Source organism: Penicillium oxalicum, chromosome V (genome assembly GCF_001723175.1).
Source record: "Penicillium oxalicum strain HP7-1 chromosome V, whole genome shotgun sequence".
Lineage (NCBI taxonomy): Eukaryota > Fungi > Ascomycota > Eurotiomycetes > Eurotiales > Aspergillaceae > Penicillium > Penicillium oxalicum.
Genome location: NC_064654.1, coordinates 2,283,178 through 2,301,342, shown reverse-complemented (window position 1 = coordinate 2,301,342; position 18,165 = coordinate 2,283,178). Strand labels below are relative to the sequence as shown.

General features: G+C 50.4%; 7 protein-coding genes across 7 annotated transcripts; 5 read left to right on the top strand and 2 right to left on the bottom strand.

The window, feature by feature from the left end:
- Positions 1 to 1,447: 1,447 nt before the first annotated feature.
- On the top strand, positions 1,448 to 3,022 carry POX_e06832 (Peroxisomal biogenesis factor 2; the record flags this gene model as incomplete). The annotated part of the gene is made up of 3 exons (XM_050115648.1): positions 1,448 to 1,756; positions 1,821 to 2,084; positions 2,141 to 3,022. The coding sequence occupies 3 exons, from the start codon at positions 1,448 to 1,450 to the stop codon at positions 3,020 to 3,022; spliced, it is 1,455 nt and encodes a 484-aa protein (XP_049968108.1).
- A 900-nt stretch (positions 3,023 to 3,922) lies between these two features.
- Positions 3,923 to 5,892, top strand: POX_e06831 (putative dihydroxy-acid dehydratase; the record flags this gene model as incomplete). Its single annotated transcript, XM_050115647.1, has 3 exons — positions 3,923 to 4,060; positions 4,129 to 4,342; positions 4,439 to 5,892. 3 exons carry the CDS (start codon positions 3,923 to 3,925, stop codon positions 5,890 to 5,892), a joined length of 1,806 nt encoding a protein of 601 aa, XP_049968107.1.
- Positions 5,893 to 6,576: 684 nt separating this feature from the next.
- POX_e06830 (uncharacterized protein) lies at positions 6,577 to 8,885 on the top strand (the record flags this gene model as incomplete). The annotated part of the gene is made up of 3 exons (XM_050115646.1): positions 6,577 to 6,820; positions 6,879 to 7,043; positions 7,114 to 8,885. The coding sequence occupies 3 exons, from the start codon at positions 6,577 to 6,579 to the stop codon at positions 8,883 to 8,885; spliced, it is 2,181 nt and encodes a 726-aa protein (XP_049968106.1).
- A 634-nt stretch (positions 8,886 to 9,519) lies between these two features.
- Positions 9,520 to 10,536, top strand: POX_e06829 (40S ribosomal protein S19; the record flags this gene model as incomplete). The annotated part of the gene is made up of 5 exons (XM_050115645.1): positions 9,520 to 9,549; positions 9,602 to 9,663; positions 9,729 to 9,993; positions 10,042 to 10,166; positions 10,242 to 10,536. The coding sequence occupies 5 exons, from the start codon at positions 9,520 to 9,522 to the stop codon at positions 10,534 to 10,536; spliced, it is 777 nt and encodes a 258-aa protein (XP_049968105.1).
- Positions 10,537 to 11,264: 728 nt separating this feature from the next.
- On the bottom strand, positions 11,265 to 12,262 carry POX_e06828 (uncharacterized protein; the record flags this gene model as incomplete). The annotated part of the gene is made up of 3 exons (XM_050115644.1): positions 11,265 to 11,294; positions 11,377 to 11,606; positions 12,082 to 12,262. The coding sequence occupies 3 exons, from the start codon at positions 12,260 to 12,262 to the stop codon at positions 11,265 to 11,267; spliced, it is 441 nt and encodes a 146-aa protein (XP_049968104.1).
- A 538-nt stretch (positions 12,263 to 12,800) lies between these two features.
- On the bottom strand, positions 12,801 to 14,786 carry POX_e06827 (uncharacterized protein; the record flags this gene model as incomplete). The annotated part of the gene is made up of 4 exons (XM_050115643.1): positions 12,801 to 13,361; positions 13,432 to 13,932; positions 13,991 to 14,289; positions 14,402 to 14,786. 4 exons carry the CDS (start codon positions 14,784 to 14,786, stop codon positions 12,801 to 12,803), a joined length of 1,746 nt encoding a protein of 581 aa, XP_049968103.1.
- A 1,009-nt stretch (positions 14,787 to 15,795) lies between these two features.
- On the top strand, positions 15,796 to 18,017 carry POX_e06826 (uncharacterized protein; the record flags this gene model as incomplete). Its single annotated transcript, XM_050115642.1, has 4 exons — positions 15,796 to 16,259; positions 16,321 to 16,697; positions 16,779 to 17,329; positions 17,424 to 18,017. The coding sequence occupies 4 exons, from the start codon at positions 15,796 to 15,798 to the stop codon at positions 18,015 to 18,017; spliced, it is 1,986 nt and encodes a 661-aa protein (XP_049968102.1).
- Between the last annotated feature and the right edge of the window lie 148 nt (positions 18,018 to 18,165).

Sequence of the window (18,165 nt, the reverse complement as noted above, 5' to 3'; positions counted from 1 at the left end):
CTCAATCCGAGCATGAACAGCCACACCCGACTATCCATCGAGGTCATCTTACACCAGTCAAAGGATCGAGAAGCTTGAAATACAATATCTCTCGGCATGCTTCAGACACAGCACTTCAAACACAGATTATTTATCAGAATATCTCGCTCAGAGGTCTTACTTGCTTGGCGTGAGGAAAGAAACTGTATCGGAGGGACCGTCTCAATAGCTTAGCGCGAATGAGCTACTAATAATGAGGCTGAAGCTTACCTGACTAGACCACAGGCATGATGGGTCAACAGTCTCTAGGCGGGACGAAGTCAACGAGAGCACTGTCTCAACTTAAGTGAATACTCGAGATTCTGGCGATTTTCTAGCACTGTGTCAGTTTGAGTTTACAACAGTATCAGGTAAGATCCACTCGAACTGACCATAAAGAAGGCCATTTAAGTAGAGATTCTTGAAAATAAAAATTATAGCCTTGGCTGTGGAAACTGACCCTGTATCAATGTCTCGGAATGCATTTTGGTACCACCGAGCCCTACTGGACGGTGATATTCGTTGAATGTGCCCAAAACAAACAAACCAGGATTTTCAAGGACCTAGGTACAGGGCTGTTGTTCAATTGAATGGAGACTAGTATTTGGTGTATCATTCTCGCCATGAAAACTTACTATCAGTGAAAGGCTTTGGGGCCAAAGCACCTTTTCTAGGTCCAACTTATTGATACGTACCGTGCGTGTGACTTAGTTCCGACAATATCCATCTCTTTCTGATCCATCATAGAGTAATTCATGTGTATTTTTCTCATTCTAATTCCATCATTCCATGAATAATAAGGACCGTCATGCGAACCATTCCCCTCGGCGGGTTGACTTTCGAAGGTCACAAGTGGTTAATCCTTAAAGACAGATAGAGTTGCTAACTTGTGGCCTTACGTCTAGAAGTACACAATCTGCAGACCACGTTCATCTATTACTTGAGTGTAAACGCTCGACCAGGAGGCTACCTACTAGGTAGTACTGCCTGACCTCGTGCATAGCACATTTCGCATTTGATGTTGAGCATTTTTGGTGATATTTTGACCAATCAAAGTAAGTATTGGGAATGTCGGCGGATTCGATGCTATTGAACATCCAATCCCTAACGCTGAGCATTAATACTTCCTCAGAGTCCACTCAGTGTACCGATTGAGTATCTACCTCCGCTTGAAAAATCCATACGTTGTGCTTTGTGTTGACCACAAAAATTAGTGGATTGTGCAAGAAGGCGCCCTCGTGGTCATTTCGGTGAAAACGGGCGGTACCTCTCCGAATGACCGTGTCACGTGGGAATAACCTCGGCTCCAGGTCTGGGGAAGCCGACGGACGGTGGGTCATTCGGCTGGCCAACACGCTTGCTGCTTCTCATCGCGCCTCTAGTCCTCGATAATCCTCCCAAAAGCCATCAATCAAATCATGATCAGATCATGAGCTCTAAAAATTTCGCTGCTGCACAGGAGCGGGTTCTCGAACGCAGGCGCACTCGCGATGCGGAAGCTCGCGCCCGCCGAGCGGAACAGCGACGAGCTTCTCCGATCAACTCAGCCACTCTCCAACGACTTCCATATCCACTAAACCGTGTACCAGGAGCTGGGTGGTCATTATGGAACTCGATCAGAGGCAGAGAGGGCACAAGGCCGGCCTTTCGCGTCGGACAGGTCGACGCCGAACTATTGGACGAGGAGCTTCTTGGTTTGATGAAGAACCAAGTTGGAGATGCTCTGAAGTATTTCGGAGTGAGTCAACTTTTTTTTTTCGCATACCTCCGCGATTGGTTCGAAACCTGCTGACTTTGAATAGCCGCAAATGCGGGAGGAATGGTCACATGAAATTTTATTTGGACTGCGTGCGATTCTCTTCAAACTGTCTATCTGGGATCATAATGCCTCTTACGGCGCGGCCTTGCAAGGTCTTCGATATACCGATAGCCGAAGCAAAGGTCCTGTTCACACGGCCCCTACAAAATGGCAGAAGACGATGTACGGTCTACTTACAGTGGGGGGACGGTACGCGTGGGACAAATGGGAGAGCTGGTTAGTTGGGCAGGAAGGTGGTTTTGAGGAGGTAAGATCGCCAACACATCCCCATGACAAAAGGCTTCCGCTGACAAGCGACAACAGCCATCGCAGGAAGTCCGCATGCTCTCTCGGATTACAGACCTTGCCTCCACAACACATTCCGTCGCGGCCCTTGTTTCTTTCCTCATTTTCCTCGTGAACGGTCGCTACCGGACACTTGTCGATCGAATTCTCCGAATCCGCCTTACGCCGCCGTCAGCCCAGGCCAGTCGAGAGGTCTCCTTTGAATACCTGAACCGGCAGCTAGTGTGGCATGCCTTTACTGAATTCCTCCTATTCCTCCTGCCGTTGGTGGGCATCAGTCGGTGGAAGCGATGGATCTCGCGAGCATGGCGCAAAACTATCAAGGCATTAAAATCGAGCGGGGACGATGAGGAGGCCACAAATGATCAAGGCGAGCTGTCTTTCCTCCCGGAACGTACTTGCGCAATCTGCTATCGAGATCAAAACCCGGCCGCAACTAGTGAGAGCGAGATCCTTGCTGCATCGGCAGCTGCAGGTAGTCTCTCCGGCTCTGCACAAACAGACATTACCAACCCCTACGAGACTGTTCCTTGTGGTTGTGTCTACTGTTTTGTGTGTATTGTACAGAAATTGGAAGCAGAGGAAGGCCAGGGCTGGGTCTGTCTCCGTTGCGGTGAACTAGTCAAGAAGTGTCGGCCATGGAAGGGCGATGTTCTAGAGGAGGCACGATCACAACCGGGGACTGGCAAAATCGTTGGATTTGCCATTGACAACGGGCCACACAATGATTCTTCAGTCGATGATGCAGATGGAAGGATTTCCGAGAAGCCCAGCATCTTGGAAAACATCACAGCTGATGAAGCCTTGCATTCTAATCAATGGTCATCGGGTGAGAAACAGGACGCTGAGAATGGGCACCCCGTTGGAGAAAATGGTTTCGCCGACGACAATGCACTCTGAATCCATCAACAGCCTGTTGGTCTTTGCTTGTCGCAATCCATTTTGCCGACTGCTGATGAGCCATGATTGACATGAAATTAATTCTAAAGATACCCACTGAAATCAGAAACCCTGTCTTTGCTCATCCTTGTTCGCCACCATACCGTTCTCTCCTAGTTCGTCATAATTTTATATCACGCATATCGACACTTCGAAATCTCATTTTTGGTTTCATGTCGTGGGCAGGGGTTAGGTGGGGGGTTTGGACGGTCGAGGAGTCCCAATGGACGTAAGAACAAATTCAATCCTCAGCAAGTCTCAAATGCGGATCTTCGAGATCTTATTCCGAAGATTCATTACCCAGTCATCCATCATGTCCTAGGAATGATCTGCCGTATGATCGGATCCGTGTGTCATTAATCCTCTACACGAAGTCGAATCTAGCGCGATTGCACTTAACCTCGCAAGAATATTTGCTCGTCGGTGTATGTGCTAGACTATCCGTTCTTATCAAACAGCGATGATATTGCTCCTGATTGTATTATCACCGCTATTCTCAGGTGTCTGTGTCGGCTCTGCTGTGACTCAATCGATTCAGGTGGTCTCTTGCATTAGATAGGCTCTGTGAGCCATCTCAATTATCCGTTTATGCCCAGTTTGCAGAAATTTGCTCTAACTAAACGGGAGAACAGTAGCGGCACTGTTTGTCATTGTTGAAGGTTAATTCGGCATCGCTGACTGGTCTTCGGCATAAGGCGGGGTTGATCCACTGCGGATTGCTAGATCGGACATGTCTGCGAGTTTCCATCCTCAATGACAAGTGGGATACTCTCTTTCTCCCGTCACAGAACTTAGCTCATCACTCATTCCATTGTGCCCAACCATCAGAGGTAAACCATCATGTCTTCTGATCAGTCCACAATGTCGGACAAACTTTCCGAGCCTCGTTATATCAATTTTCCAAGCCTACCCACCGATGCGAAACACCCAGATGGCTCCCCCGCACTCAATCGGCATTCGTCCACAATCACCCGCGGACATGAATTCCCGGGAGCTCGAGTACGTTGAAACGAGATGTTATCAACCTCCAGTCATGAGAATGAATAGCTTAAAAATCACTTTCGCAGGCCATGCTCTTCGCGGCTGGTGTTCCTGACAAGGAAGCCATGGCCAAAAGCCCGCACGTGGGCATTGCCTCCGTCTGGTGGGAAGGAAATCCCTGCAATATGCACCTGATGGACCTGGCGAAGACGGTGAAAAAGTCTGTTGTTGAGAAGGGGATGATTGGCTGGCAATTCAACACCATTGGTGTGTCAGATGCCATCACAATGGGCAGTGACGGTATGTCAATCTACCCGGCGTGAGGGCCGGGCTAGAGATGAAGTCGGCGCTATAGTTCAAGAGCGAGAAGTAATCGAGCTAATGGCACAAATCTAGGTATGCGATTCTCGTTACAGACTCGGGAAATCATTGCCGACAGCGTTGAAACCGTCACCTGTGCTCAGTATCACGACGCATGTATCGCAATTCCTGGCTGCGACAAGAACATGCCCGGTGTGGTGATGGGAATGGCCCGGCACAACCGTCCCTCAATCATGATATACGGCGGTACGATCAACATTGGATATTCGGAGTATCTCCGTAAGCCGATCAATATTTCAACCTGCTTTGAAGCGGCGGGTGCTTACGCCTATGACACATTGCGACAGCCCGACGACGGTGGGGATACGAGCAAGACCAAGGATGAGATCATGGATGACCTCGAGCGACATGCTTGCCCCAGCGCCGGCGCTTGTGGTGGTATGTTTACGGCAAACACAATGGCCACCGCGATTGAGTCTATGGGTCTATCCTTGCCTGGTTCTTCCTCTACACCAGCGTCATCGCCCTCCAAGATGCGCGAATGTGTGCGTGTGGCCGAAGCCATCAAAATTTGTCTGGAGAAAAACATCCGTCCCCGAGACCTCTTGACCAAGCGATCCTTTGAGAATGCACTCGTGATGACAATGGCGCTGGGTGGATCTACCAACGGAGTTCTTCATTTCTTGGCTATGGCACGCACTGCTGGTGTGGATTTGACTTTGGATGATTTCCAGCGGGTCAGCAACAAGATCCCATTTATTGCGAACCTCTCCCCCAGCGGCAAATACTACATGGCCGATCTCTACGAGATTGGAGGCATTCCGTCGGTCCAGAAATTACTCATTGCTGGAGGACTTTTGGACGGTGGAATCCCTACGGTGACTGGCAAGACACTGGCAGAAAACGTCGAATCATTCCCGTCATTGCCACAAGATCAGACCATCATTCGCCCATTAGATAACCCGATCAAGACGACGGGCCATATCCAGATCCTGCGTGGTAATCTTGCTCCCGGCGGTGCTGTGGCTAAGATTACGGGCAAGGAGGGTCTCAAATTCACCGGTAAAGCCCGTGTCTTTGATAAGGAGAAACAGTTGAACGACGCTCTAGACGAGGGTCGCATCCCACGTGGGGAGAACTTGGTTCTGATCGTCCGCTACGAAGGCCCAAAGGGCGGACCTGGAATGCCGGAACAGCTCAAGGCCAGCGCCGCACTGATGGGTGCCAAGTTGACCAACGTTGCCCTCATCACGGATGGGAGGTATTCGGGAGCGAGCCATGGATTCATCGTCGGCCATATCACACCCGAGGCAGCTGTAGGAGGGCCGATCGCACTGGTTCGGGATGGCGATCTAATCACGATCAACGCTGAGAACAACGAAATTTCCATGGATGTTTCTCAGGAGGAACTTGACGAACGTCGCCGCCAGTGGACGCCGCCCGAGCCACAGATCACCCGGGGCGTGCTTGCCAAATACGCTCGTCTGGTGGGCGATGCATCACACGGCGCGATGACTGATCTCTTTTAGGCATGCTCCTGGATTCTATTTTCCAGACGACATTTGGTTTTACACTGGCTTGAACACGGTAACGAGGAAGCAGATTCTGTGAGACATCAAGGCGGCTCCCTCCCGTCTCGAAGCCTGTGCAGATGGGGCCCCCTCGAAGATACTATAATTGGAAAATGCAACTTGAGTTCATTGATCCCTACTTCTCTTTTTTGTGCCCTTCCTGAAGTATCGATTGATCGACCAAAATTATTCCTCACATTTATGCGCTGGATCTCTCATTTTCTAGAAGCGCTAGAAGATACCAATGAGGTTAAGGATGCAGCCTCAGCCAGCCAAAGCCGCCGATTCCGTCATGTGCGGCCGGGAAGTGGAGCCCAAAGGTCACGTTTGATCTCCCCCACGCTGTGACGTTCGAGACTATGAGTGGTCGAGCCTAATACTTTTTCTTTGCCTCACTTTTCCTCCTCAACTGCTCATGCCTTGTTTGATCATCTCCCAACGTTGCCGATTGAGCGCCTCCCATTGGCCTTGACTCGAGATCTAACTCGAGCGTATCCTCCGCCGACGAGATCCAAGCAACACTCGGCGTGGCCTCCTGTGGGTAAGACTCTCAGTCTTCCCCGGGTCCAGAGCCCTGGGAGCTATCATCCCGTGCTTGGGGGCAAGACCAAGGGAGAAGGGCTATTTAAGTCTCCATCCACCATGGGACTCAATGAAGCTGTCGGTCCTATTCGTGATCTTCATGAGTCTTTGAATACTGAAGGCCTGCCCGACTGGCCTGGTATCGCAATCTTTCAGAACCTATACCACTCCGCACGGATCGCTGCTCAAGACATCTCTTTGCTCTCCCTTGCAGACTCTCTTCGGTCTATATATCAGGATGGCACCGTGAACTGGAATCAACTGGCTGTGTTGTCTACCTTTGTGATCACGATGGTCGGGTGGTGTGTTCTCGTCGTTCCTCCTGCGTGAGCGGTTCTCGGGCAAGAGTCGACCTGGGCTAGGGCTGCGCAAGCGCTCTGCCAAGTCTCCAACCAAGGTTCTCGCCTCCTCAGACGACGATTACGAAGACGATGACTATGATAGCAACGGCTCCCTTCGTCATGGCACAGAGCCGCACCGCCAGGCCACTGAATGGTCATCACAGCCTCAGCAGCAGACCTCGGATGGTGAGTGATTCCCCGGCCAGGCAGTGTTCTCGTCTCCATCTCCTCGATCACAGCACTAATTTCAACCCAGCTTTTAAAACAGATCCTGGAATTTTGAGGAAGTTTACGACCTTTAGCCCTTATGTCACGTCGATTGCAACCTATCCAGCCGTTCGGACTTTCTTCTGCCCGCATCCAAACATAAGCCGCCTTCCGGACAAGCCGACTCCCCTTCCCTTGCTGGTTTTCGTCCATGGTCTCGGTGGGTCTTTGGCGCAGTTCCACCATCTTCTGACCAGCATTTCCAATGTTGGTTCATGCTTGGGCATCGATCTGCCCGGCTGCGGTCTGTCCAGATTCGCACCCACCGAGTGGGATGCGTACACGGTGGAGGCACTGGCCGAGTTAGTTGCAGTCGCAATTGAAACCCATCGGGACCGAGAGAATGGCCAGGGTGTCATCCTTGTCGGCCACAGTCTTGGTTGTTCATTGTCTGCGCTGATGGCGTCGTCTGAGTCACCAATCGGAAAAGATCTCAAACAGCACATTCTAAGCATGGTCGCGATCTGTCCTCGCGCATCGCCGCCGTCTGAAGCGGAGACTGCCAAGTTTCGCCGGCTACTTTCGATTCCAGAACCAATATTTGATTTGTGGCGCCTCTGGGATCGTCGCGGTGGTATTCGAAGTACGAGTGTCATGCGCATGGTTAGTCATGACGCCGACGAAGAAACCCGCAGCCTTCAAGTTCGCTTCAACAAACAAAGCCGGACAGGAGTTTGGCGTCGCATGGCATCAGGAACGCTACCTGAATACAAAGCCGGCAACCCCGTCGGAGGTTTGCCTGGCCAGAAGATTTGGGCTGCAGTTCAGATTCCGATCTTGCTGGTCGCCGGGGAGGCAGATTCGGTGACCAAGCCTACGGAGATCGAAGATTTGCTCAGGTTTTTCGGTGATGCATCTGTCCATACCGCCATGGACACCACTGGCAGCAGCGTCATCCCTGATGCGTCCCGTGTGCATGACAGAAATCCAGCATCCCCCACCAGCCTCGCCGACGAGGAAAAATTTGGCCTGCAACCGGCCGGCAGTGAGAAAACCATTGAACAACCGACGAGTAACCAAGGAAGTCGCAAGCGAATTGTCAAGTCAGCTATATTACCGGCACCTGCGTCTCACGCTCTTCTGTACGACCGGGCCACCTACCGAACCTTGTCTGGTATCATACAAGATTTCCTGAGTCAACACATCGACAAACGTTTAGGTCTGGGATGGCAGCTACAATACATGAACACCTCAGGCAAATGGGATGTGAAAAATCTTGCCAAGTGGCAGAAAGTCGCACCTGTCTCGAAGCCGATCGCGAATACATTCGCTGCCATGAAGATGCTTCGTGAGATTGATGACGAGCATAATCCCGTCTTATTCTCTCAAAAATATCGCGGTCGTATCCATGCCGTCATTGACATCAGCCATGAAAGCCCGGTATACAACCCCAACACTATGGAAAAAGGTGGTGTTCATTATTATAAGCATCCGACTGTGTCCAAAATCCCTCCGACTCCTGATGAGGCTCGCGATTTTATTGCCCTCGTCGACAGACTGCAGCGAGAGATCGACGACTTGGTGGAAAAACGGGATGACACGTCTCTCCCGCGACCCCTGGTCGGCGTCCACTGCCATTATGGCTATAATCGTACTGGATTCCTGATCGCCTGCTATCTGATCGAGCGGTTAGGTTATGGTGTGCAAGACGCGATTGACGAATTCAACCGTTGCCGGCCACCTGGAATTCGACATGGACACTTCGTCGATACGCTTTTTGTTCGATATTGCGTGGGACTGAAGAGAGCGCCCACTCTGTAAAACGTAGATCATCTGCTTTTTTGTTTTTGCTCTCATTGCGCTGGCGCTCACAAAGGAATGGATGGCATGACTTCGCATTGCTAAACACCAAGAAATCATGCCCGGGGAGTCTCTAGTACACTCGTCTCTTGCACTTGACCCCTTTACGAGAAACGATCAACTTGCTTTTAGCCAATATTGCTCGCGTTGAAAATCAATAGACTAAATAAATTGAAGCGCAAGCCGCCAACACCATCTCACTCTGCATTTGTGTCCACCAGGCTCGGACAGCGCCGTCCAGACTTGAGACGGGTCTGCAACCAATTCAACTGAACTGCTGACTGCCAAACTACCGAACTCAAGAAACTGCAACAAAACTAGATGCCTTGTTGCCTTGTGTATGCACTAAGACAGACCCACCTTTTATGCCTGATTTAGAGGGCCGCAACTCATCACAGTCACATGATCGAGCTTAGGGTACGGCTAGCCCAAACAGGCTAAGCGAACCCACGGCACACAGACGTGACCACGACTCTGACCGAACGGGGCGAGTTTGTGTGTCTCTTGAATTTTTGGACTTCGACCCTGCCCACCTCGACTTCCGCCAAACGACTCTTTCCCCTACGCCCTCTTCGGACCCCTCGAGACCGCAAAAATGGGTGGTGTTTCCGTTCGCGATGTGGACGTAAGTGTCCTTCAAATGATGGCGGCGTCAGATTTGCCGTGGTCGGCGACAGGTGTGCGTGGTTGCGGACGATGGATCGATTCATCTTGAGGAAGGGCATAAGCGGCAGAGGCAGTGAGCCCGCGGACTGAATTGCTGCAAATCCTGCGACTCGACTCAGAATGGCTCTCGATTACAAGCGCGAAGAATGCGGGCCTAAGTGAATTCGGCCGACGTTGGTCCTGGGTGGATTTGATATGTATCCAAATCAGCTCCGCTGACTACGACTGTGTCAACAAAAATCTGCACATGGGCGGGCGCAAGGGGAAAATTGGCAGTATACTTGCGATCTGCCGGGTTGAGCTGGGTCGAGTCGCAATCGGATATGCAAATGCCTTTTCACGACGAAATCGATATTTCCGCCACCTCAGCACACCTTGCACGAGACCACGCGTGGATCGCAATGTTGGTCTATTCAACGATTACTAACGAACCATTTTATCTGTCTTCCAGGCTCAGAAGTTCATTGCCGCCTACTCGGCTTTCCTGAAGCGTCAGGGCAAGCTCCCCATCCCCGGCTGGGTTGACACTGTCAAGACCTCTGCCTCCAATGAGCTTCCTCCCCAGGATGCTGACTGGTACGACCTCCATCGAAACAAATCATTAAAACCTCCGATCTCAACCATCGCGATACTAACACTACGTTTTTGAAGGTTCTACGTCCGTGCCGCCGCTGTCGCTCGTCACATCTACATGCGCAAGACTGTCGGTGTTGGCCGTCTCCGCAAGGTCCACGGTTCCACCAAGAACCGCGGTGCCCGTCCCGCCCACCACGTCGATGCCTCCGGTTCCGTTGACCGCAAGGCCCTCCAGGCTCTCGAGAAGATCGGTGTCCTCGAGGTTGATGAGGAGAAGGGTGGCCGCCGCATCACCCAGTCCGGCCAGCGTGATCTTGACCGTATCGCCAAGACCACCGTTGACGAGGATGAGGAGTCTGACGAGGAGTAAACGTGTCGCAAGAGCATAAATCATGGCTTTCGAGGGGCTCGTTTTTGGCATAGTCCGGAATGAACAAAAAATAAAAATTTTTCGGAGCTAGGTCCCGGCGATATATCACGTTTGTTCTCCAATGTTTCCTTATCGATCACTTTTCTTTTTTTTTCCTTTACCCTCTCAACTTGATGACCAGTCGGGGGCTAGCGGAGATGACGTGGAAAACTTGAGTTTCCTGCATGAGAATTGCGACCATTCCGAGAGCTTCAGCGAAGCGGCGAGATACCAGGGGCGTCCGGCTCGTCTTTGACAGTAATCTTCATGTTCGAGCTCCTGTGGCTCGGCGGGAGAGACGAGTTTCTTTTTCCGATTTCATCCACATGATCTCCCTCACCTCTTTGACCCGATCTACCTTACGGAGTCACTTGGTCTTGTCCTCTCTGGCAGTCTCCTGGAAATGAAAAGCACATTCTGACAAAAAAAACGTTCAATTCTTTACTTTGGTGTTATGGTTGTGGTCGATAGCCCGATATGTCCAATTGGGATATCATCTACGAACGGTAATCCCCATCCACATCCTAGATACTCTCCAGTAGATAAGCAAAGCCTAAGAAAACCTTCACGTATCTAGCATGGCTCCACCACTATACAGCGCTCGTGTCCAACTGGCTCATTGAAATTGATACTGCATCGTCTCTGCGAAACTCATCACATCTGCCTTCAACGCCGCCCAACGCCTCTGTTCACTTCTTTCCTGTTTGTGCAGAAGAATCCTGTCCATTTGTCAGTCATACAAAGCCATTCCGCTTTCGTCGAGAGTTCATTCCATGTACCAGGAAATCCTGGCGCGCATACCAGATAAACTTGATAAAACCGAATCTTGACAGGCTCCCCTTCCTTGAAAGGTGTAAACACAACTCGTCCGGCCCACGGAATATAAACATCCTCGTCCGGTTTGGCCTTGAGCCGGTAGGTGACTCCCCCGTAAAGCATGATGCTATTCTCGCCGCTGAAAAAGATGCGTTCAGGCGTGTGCTGACGAGAAGCTACGTGTGTCCACAGCCCTTTGCGCAGATTCAAGATTTCTGGTTCATATGGGGGTAGTTAGTGATCGGGCTTCAGCTTGGACGGCAGGTCATAGTCATAAGGTTTTGAAGTAGAGAGTATATGGACTTCGCTCGTGTGTGCTTGACAGGTGGGTATTCATATAGTATTTCCACCTGTTAATATTCCAGATGGCTGTCCAGGAACCCGTCCAGTAGTGTCTGAGGACCCCGATCATTGTCCGAAGTTTCAACTACTTGCAGGGCTGGATCGGACTGACAAGCAACACTTTGATGAACGGGCGGAATATAAATGCATTCTTCAATGCCCGGTAACCATTTCGGATTGAGTATGCAGGTACAGAGCCTGGGTACCAGGCATGCTCACGGCGAACTTTGCGATGTATATCCCCGTAGATCCACGACCGTTCTGACCACCACGGTGGAATATCCACATGCATGACCTTCAAAACGACACGACTGGACGGAAATGCGGTAAGATTGGGATTTGACTCACCTTCAAACCCATTTGCCTCCTTCGATCCCATGACAAGAGTTGCATCCTCAGCAAAGCTTTGTGCATATTCCTCATGCAAGGACTCCGTGTCACTTAGATGGTAAAAGTGCTCCATAAAGGCGAGAATGGTGGGTCCATGTGGCGGTGCCTGAGCGGCCTCGTATGCAATGTGATATGACATGATGAATAGATGGATGGAATGGAGCTTGAATGATCAGGGCCAAGTGCTATGAAACTGGCTGTCAAAAGGTTGGACTGGTTGATTCTAGGATGAAGATATAAAATTCCAGTTGTTTAACAAAGCTGTGGTTATGGAAGGTCGGAAATGAGGACGGGGGCGGACTGGGAATTAGTCGGTCCGCTGGGGTGCCTTATCCGATCGATTCGTGTGTGGTACTTGACTAGTCACGGAATAAATGAATTCGACGTTCTAATCACTAAGATGGTCATCAACTTTAGAAACTCGGAATTGGCGTGTAATTAAAATGTGTGTTTAATTTGGAATGACGTTGGATTATAGTTGGTCTTACAATGAGTGAGTTGCATTCAATTTATGCCTGAGCTAGCTTCACACTGGGCAATTAGGTAGGCCCTGAGACAACACCTAGCCTAGTTGCGACGCGAATATAGAGTCTGAGCTGTATGGCTCGGGCGAACTAGGTGTGGTTCTTTGATTCCAGACAAGACCGGTATTGAATAGGTCGCTTCAGCTCGTATCGCTATGAATACAACCTTTTATCACCATCTTCGTTCTCCGCAAAATCTTCCCAGCAGGCTCGATCTGTACCGTTAGGACGACTCGCACGCACGAACCGGTTATCAACATCCTCTACAACAGCAACCGGACGCACCACCTCGATCTCTGCATTGTATGCCTTGGAGAACCATCTCTCAGTCAAGGCCCTCTGAGAATCTACTGTATGAGGCCCGACGAGTCCATACAAATGCGGAAATCTAGCTTGCATCCCTTTGAGTACTGTGGACGAGATGCGATCCACGCTGTCACAGTGGCGCAATTGAAAGAACTCGGCTGGTTGAGCAGCCCGCAGATTCTCCTGTACCTCTTCCGAATATTGTCCCATGGCAAATAGTAAAAGGTCGTAGTGCATCAGTGAGGCCTTGCCGTGGTAAGATCCACCGGTCATGGCGCGGTGATATAGACCCGACAACGCCGCGATGGCTCCCATGCAGCCCGTTCCATAGTCAGAGATAGGAAATGGTGGAACTACAGGACTGTTCAGACCCATGAATTGGCCTTGTGCCCAGGCAATACCTGTGACCTATAGAGCGGAGTCGGGTGTCAGTCTGACCGTTGAGTCGTCGAACTTGAGGGTTGAGATGATCACTCACACAATCAGCAATTTGCTGCCATCCTGCCCGGTCAGCCCACTCGCCCTCATATCCGAAGCAATTCTCATTGACGTAGACGATGCCTTTTCCACGCTTTTCCGCAAGTGCAGCCATAACCTGGGGTCCGTAACCCAGATTCTCAAGAGCACCGGGCCGATATCCATCAACAATGACATCGACATCGGCCAGAAGCTTCTCGAATTCCTGGCGTCCAGCAGCGGTTTTCAAATCGAGATCGGCAGCATGCTTGCCCATATTGCCATCTACTTGGAAAAACGGCACATCGGATAGATTTGGGCTCGTAATTTTCAGAACATCGGCACCATACTCGGCCAAGATCCGGGTGACAGTAGGACCGGCGATAATGCGACACATTTCAAGAACTTTGATACCTTCGAGGATCCTCTTGCTGCCAGGCTCATTGATAGGAAAAGGTGTGGGCGGTAAATCTCCCGGCAACTTTTGAACTTTCCACGCTGGCTCCTGGACGTTCCGTTTACCCTGCTCTCGTGGTCAGACAACTTGCCATGTGTTTTCGTGGAAAATCAGATACACATACGTGTGGAGCCATGATGAAATCTTCGTATTTCAGGGCTGGTACTCCAGCCTGCCGCCTTTCTCGGTTCATCTTTTCTAGCTCGGCAACCGTGTATTGTTGCACTCTCTCTTCAATCACCTCGATAATCTGTTCGTAATTTGTCAGGTCCGGTCGATGCCCATCCAGCCCGATCATGTTCAGGGTTGTCGTGGCCTCCAACGAGCCATGGATATGATAGTATCCCCCGGGAATCTTGGTCTTGTATAAATTCGCCGACATGCGGCGGTATTGGTTCGACTGAGCCGCCAACAGGTCGGTATCTAGAGACAAGAGTTAGCTAATTCAGACATGTGCTTAGGAAAATCATACTGGAACTCTTTGTTTTTAGAGAAAATTCCCCTACATTGGCTCGTCATGTCTCTTCGCACCTACCCTTGAGCTTCGACTTGACGTTTGGATCCAATTTCGACAACCCGTCAATTTTGGCCATGTAAGCCTGACATCCAAAAGCAGTTGCGCCCTCGAGGCTCACTTGAATGCGGCGCGGCTGAGCACAGCGTCCGAACCGAAGATCCGCGATGGCGGCTGCCACGGAGCCCTCGATACCTTTCAAGGCTGCCAATGTCTCCGTTTCCTTGAATGGAATCGGAAAGTAAATCTCATCGTGGCTGGACGAGAATGAGACGGACTCTCGGTTTTCATATACTGGCGGCGGCAAGTTTAAACGGTCCGACTGCCGACAAAGCTCAGTGAAGATTCGGCCAGTCTCGTGAAGTGGCGAATATGTCGTGCCCTTCTTCGCGTTCTTGTTTGTCATCTTGGAGGGATAAGTTGTGGCTTTTGCGACAAGCTGGACAGAACTTGCAGGAAAGTTGAAAAGTAGAGAATCACCGGCTCGATTGTCCGGTTTGGGCAGTATTTAGAGGATCTACACGAGGATGTGCGGAGATAGGCGGGGAACAAACTTGGGGTCGCAGTCCACAAGAGCGGCACACGGCAATCTTGGAGGAATCAATTGAATTGAAAACAAGAAGTGAACCGAAATAAATAATCAGCTTTCGGCGCTTGGTCAAATTCGACATTTTGTCGAGGCCATGTACAGAAAGCATTTGACCTGGTGTCGGCCCGCGCAGATCGGATGTTGCCTCAGTAGCGGATGAGCCGCCCATTTCGCGGTGGATCTTGATGGCGGATGTGAACTGGACTATGAACACTTGACTATGATGCTCTTGCTGTGGAAGCGTGTGAAGCATTGGAATCATTGGGCTCGATTTCTTTGGTCGAAGAAAGTCATCGACTCTTTGTTTTGAGTCGGAGTCAATCGTGCTACTTGTGATACCCGCCATGCAGACAGAAGGGCAAGAGTGGGACAATACGAGACACTCCACGTGATATGGTGGAAGTCTTCTGACCACCGACCGTGGAGGATGGTTGAATCGTTGCCTTGATGCGTATAATGTCAAAATAAATCGATTCTTTCAACTTGGCTGGAAGCGCAGAGATTATCTTCAGAATTATCATCCCTGAAAACATCCCATGTGACGCCGGAGCACACGAAGAAGAAAGATCGACTGTCTGACTCCGAGGTCCCTGGGCCGAGGAGTGGGGGCCAAGATGGCTTAGTTCTCGCACACGCAGTCTGTGAGGCTGTGAGCACCTAAGAAATGACAAGTCCATGCGGCTGAGCACGTTGACTCTTTCTGCCCCTCTACCTCTCACTTTCCATTTGTGTGTCCAAGCCCGATATGAGATGCATCAGTTCCGCCTCGCAGATTATCACACGTAGAGTCTGAGACAGAGAACAGGAAAACAGACTGGCACCTGCCATGTCGGGTATCGAGATTGTCGGAGTCGTCGCGAGCATCATACAGATTGCTGAGCTCGGAGGCCGCCTCTCTGTCAAGCTCTGCACGTTCTGCCATCAATTCAAAAACGCAGATAAAGCATTGCGGCTGCTCTCCAAAGACGTAGCCCTCACTTGCAGCGTCCTACGTCAGCTTGGAGACAGCCTGGGCCAAGATGACCTGGCGAGCTTGTACTCTCCAGATGCCTTTAAGACGGCTCAAGATGTGCTGAAAGAATGTGAGCAGGTCTTTCACGACTTGGACTCTGCCCTCGAGCAGCATCGTTCCGATGCGCCATCTCATACGCGCTTGGAGAGAATGACTCGGAAGATCAAATTCTTGATGAACGAGCCCCATCTCGAGACGGTCGCTGGGAATCTAGAAAGGCTCAAATCCACTATGCTCTTGATGTTGAATGTGGTGATCTATGCTGGGCAGATTCGGAGGTAGACCACTTACAATTCCTTCTTCAGTTACTCTTCAGAGCGTTGCTAAATTGTGAAACAGTCGTCGGGAGACGCATGAAATCCAAGCGCAGCGCAATATCTTGCTTGTGTTAACGAATGAAAAGATTGCGAGTGAAGCCAACTATGAGAAACTCACCCGAGCACTTCAATTCACGACTCTTACCGTCGAGAATGTGAGTGATGGTGTTGCGAATGCGACTCAACCAGAGACTTTTCGAGATGAACTTTCTCATTACTGCGACATGGTCAAGTCTGTACTTTACCAGATCGACCGAGTCCAAGATATGCTGAGTATGGATCGATACGCACGAGTGAGGAACGGGTTTGTCGACTTGCACCAGAAAGAAGCCGTAACTCTTCAACATGTTCATGGCCAAAAAGCTGTCGATCTTTTTCAAAGGTCTTTACAAACATGCTGTAAGTTGGCAGAGGGAGCTTTTTCTACGTTTTTTTCATCGACTTGAAGTGAGAAAAGATGAGTGTCTAATGTAGTACCAGACAAGACCGAGTTTCATCAGGCAAATCCCACTTCTTCACCAACGCAGGCTCCTCGACGGTCTGGCAACTCATGTGAGCAGGTTTTCTCAAGTCATTTGCCACCAGCAACTGCAGATTCTGCATCTCGATCTTTGCAATCCTCAAGGCTCAATGCAAGGGAATTACCAAAGTGGCCCCTCCATGAAAGGACTGAAATGGCCGATATAGCATACGCCCAGCAACAGGCTCAGCAACAGGCTCAGCAAGCCTCAAAGACCACTCGATTCCTGAAAACTCGAGCCAGGCCTCAAACACACATGCATCCCTCATATTACGACACCACACCACAACTCCTCTGTCGTTACCCCCGAAAGTCAACCCAAGACGTCACAGATCACCAGCATGAGCATATAGCCCAGAATTTGTTTCCAACGTGGCACACGCAACATGGAGCAATGAATCGGGGATCCATTCCCGAAACCACGACGCTGCAGCCTGGATTTCCAGATTCAAATACACTGTCGGCTCGTGATATTCCTGGCCAGCGGCCCTTGGAGACGGCTGCAACCGAGGTATTTGAGTCCTTTTGTCGTTCTTTGAAAGAAGGGGGGAGAGGCTTGTTTCGAACGCTCATCTTTTTTGCTCTAATACTGATTCCCATTGAAGAACAGCACCGCTGAATACAACTTCGATGTAGTCACCGATGCTTCTGCTGACGTTCTTGATGGCTTTGACTTTGACTCATTCTTGCACGGGGAAGCAGACAACAACTCACAGTTCACTTTTAATGGCTCGGGATCCTCGGCAATCTTGGATTCACAAGAACCTTTGCTCGGGGGCAGCAGCAGCACGGGGGATCCACCAATCTCAAAAAATACACCATCAGCAGCTACCAGCACGGACCAAAGGACTCCCATTACAAAGCCCGTCTCAACCCTTTCAACCGGCGAACAAGCTCCTCTAGACAGAGGTCGGAAGCGGCCCCTACACGATGGGATAGGCAAGAGTAGGAGATCACAGCCTCGGCCACGACTTGAATCGCCACAGGGCAGGAAGACGCATGTTTCGAAATCACGCTCCAGACACACGGCGGGTAAATCCCCATTACAGGACACATCTTCGTATGCATGGAAGTCTAGAAATTCGGGAAAAGACGGTCTATCCTCGGATGGTTCGAGACGAGAGGGGAATCCTGACGAAGTAGCTCTTCATTCGTGGATTTTGCAGTGGACGAAACTTGAAGAGAGCGAGCTGAATTGATGCACGGATTACTGGAGATTTTCGGGGTATTGCCGTTTTATCTTGGCTTTTTTTAGTGATTTCCAGGTTTATTGGTGTCGAATATCGAAATTGATGCCGGAAGATATCATTGGAATGGTATTTGATCAGTGGTGTTGATTATTGCCGT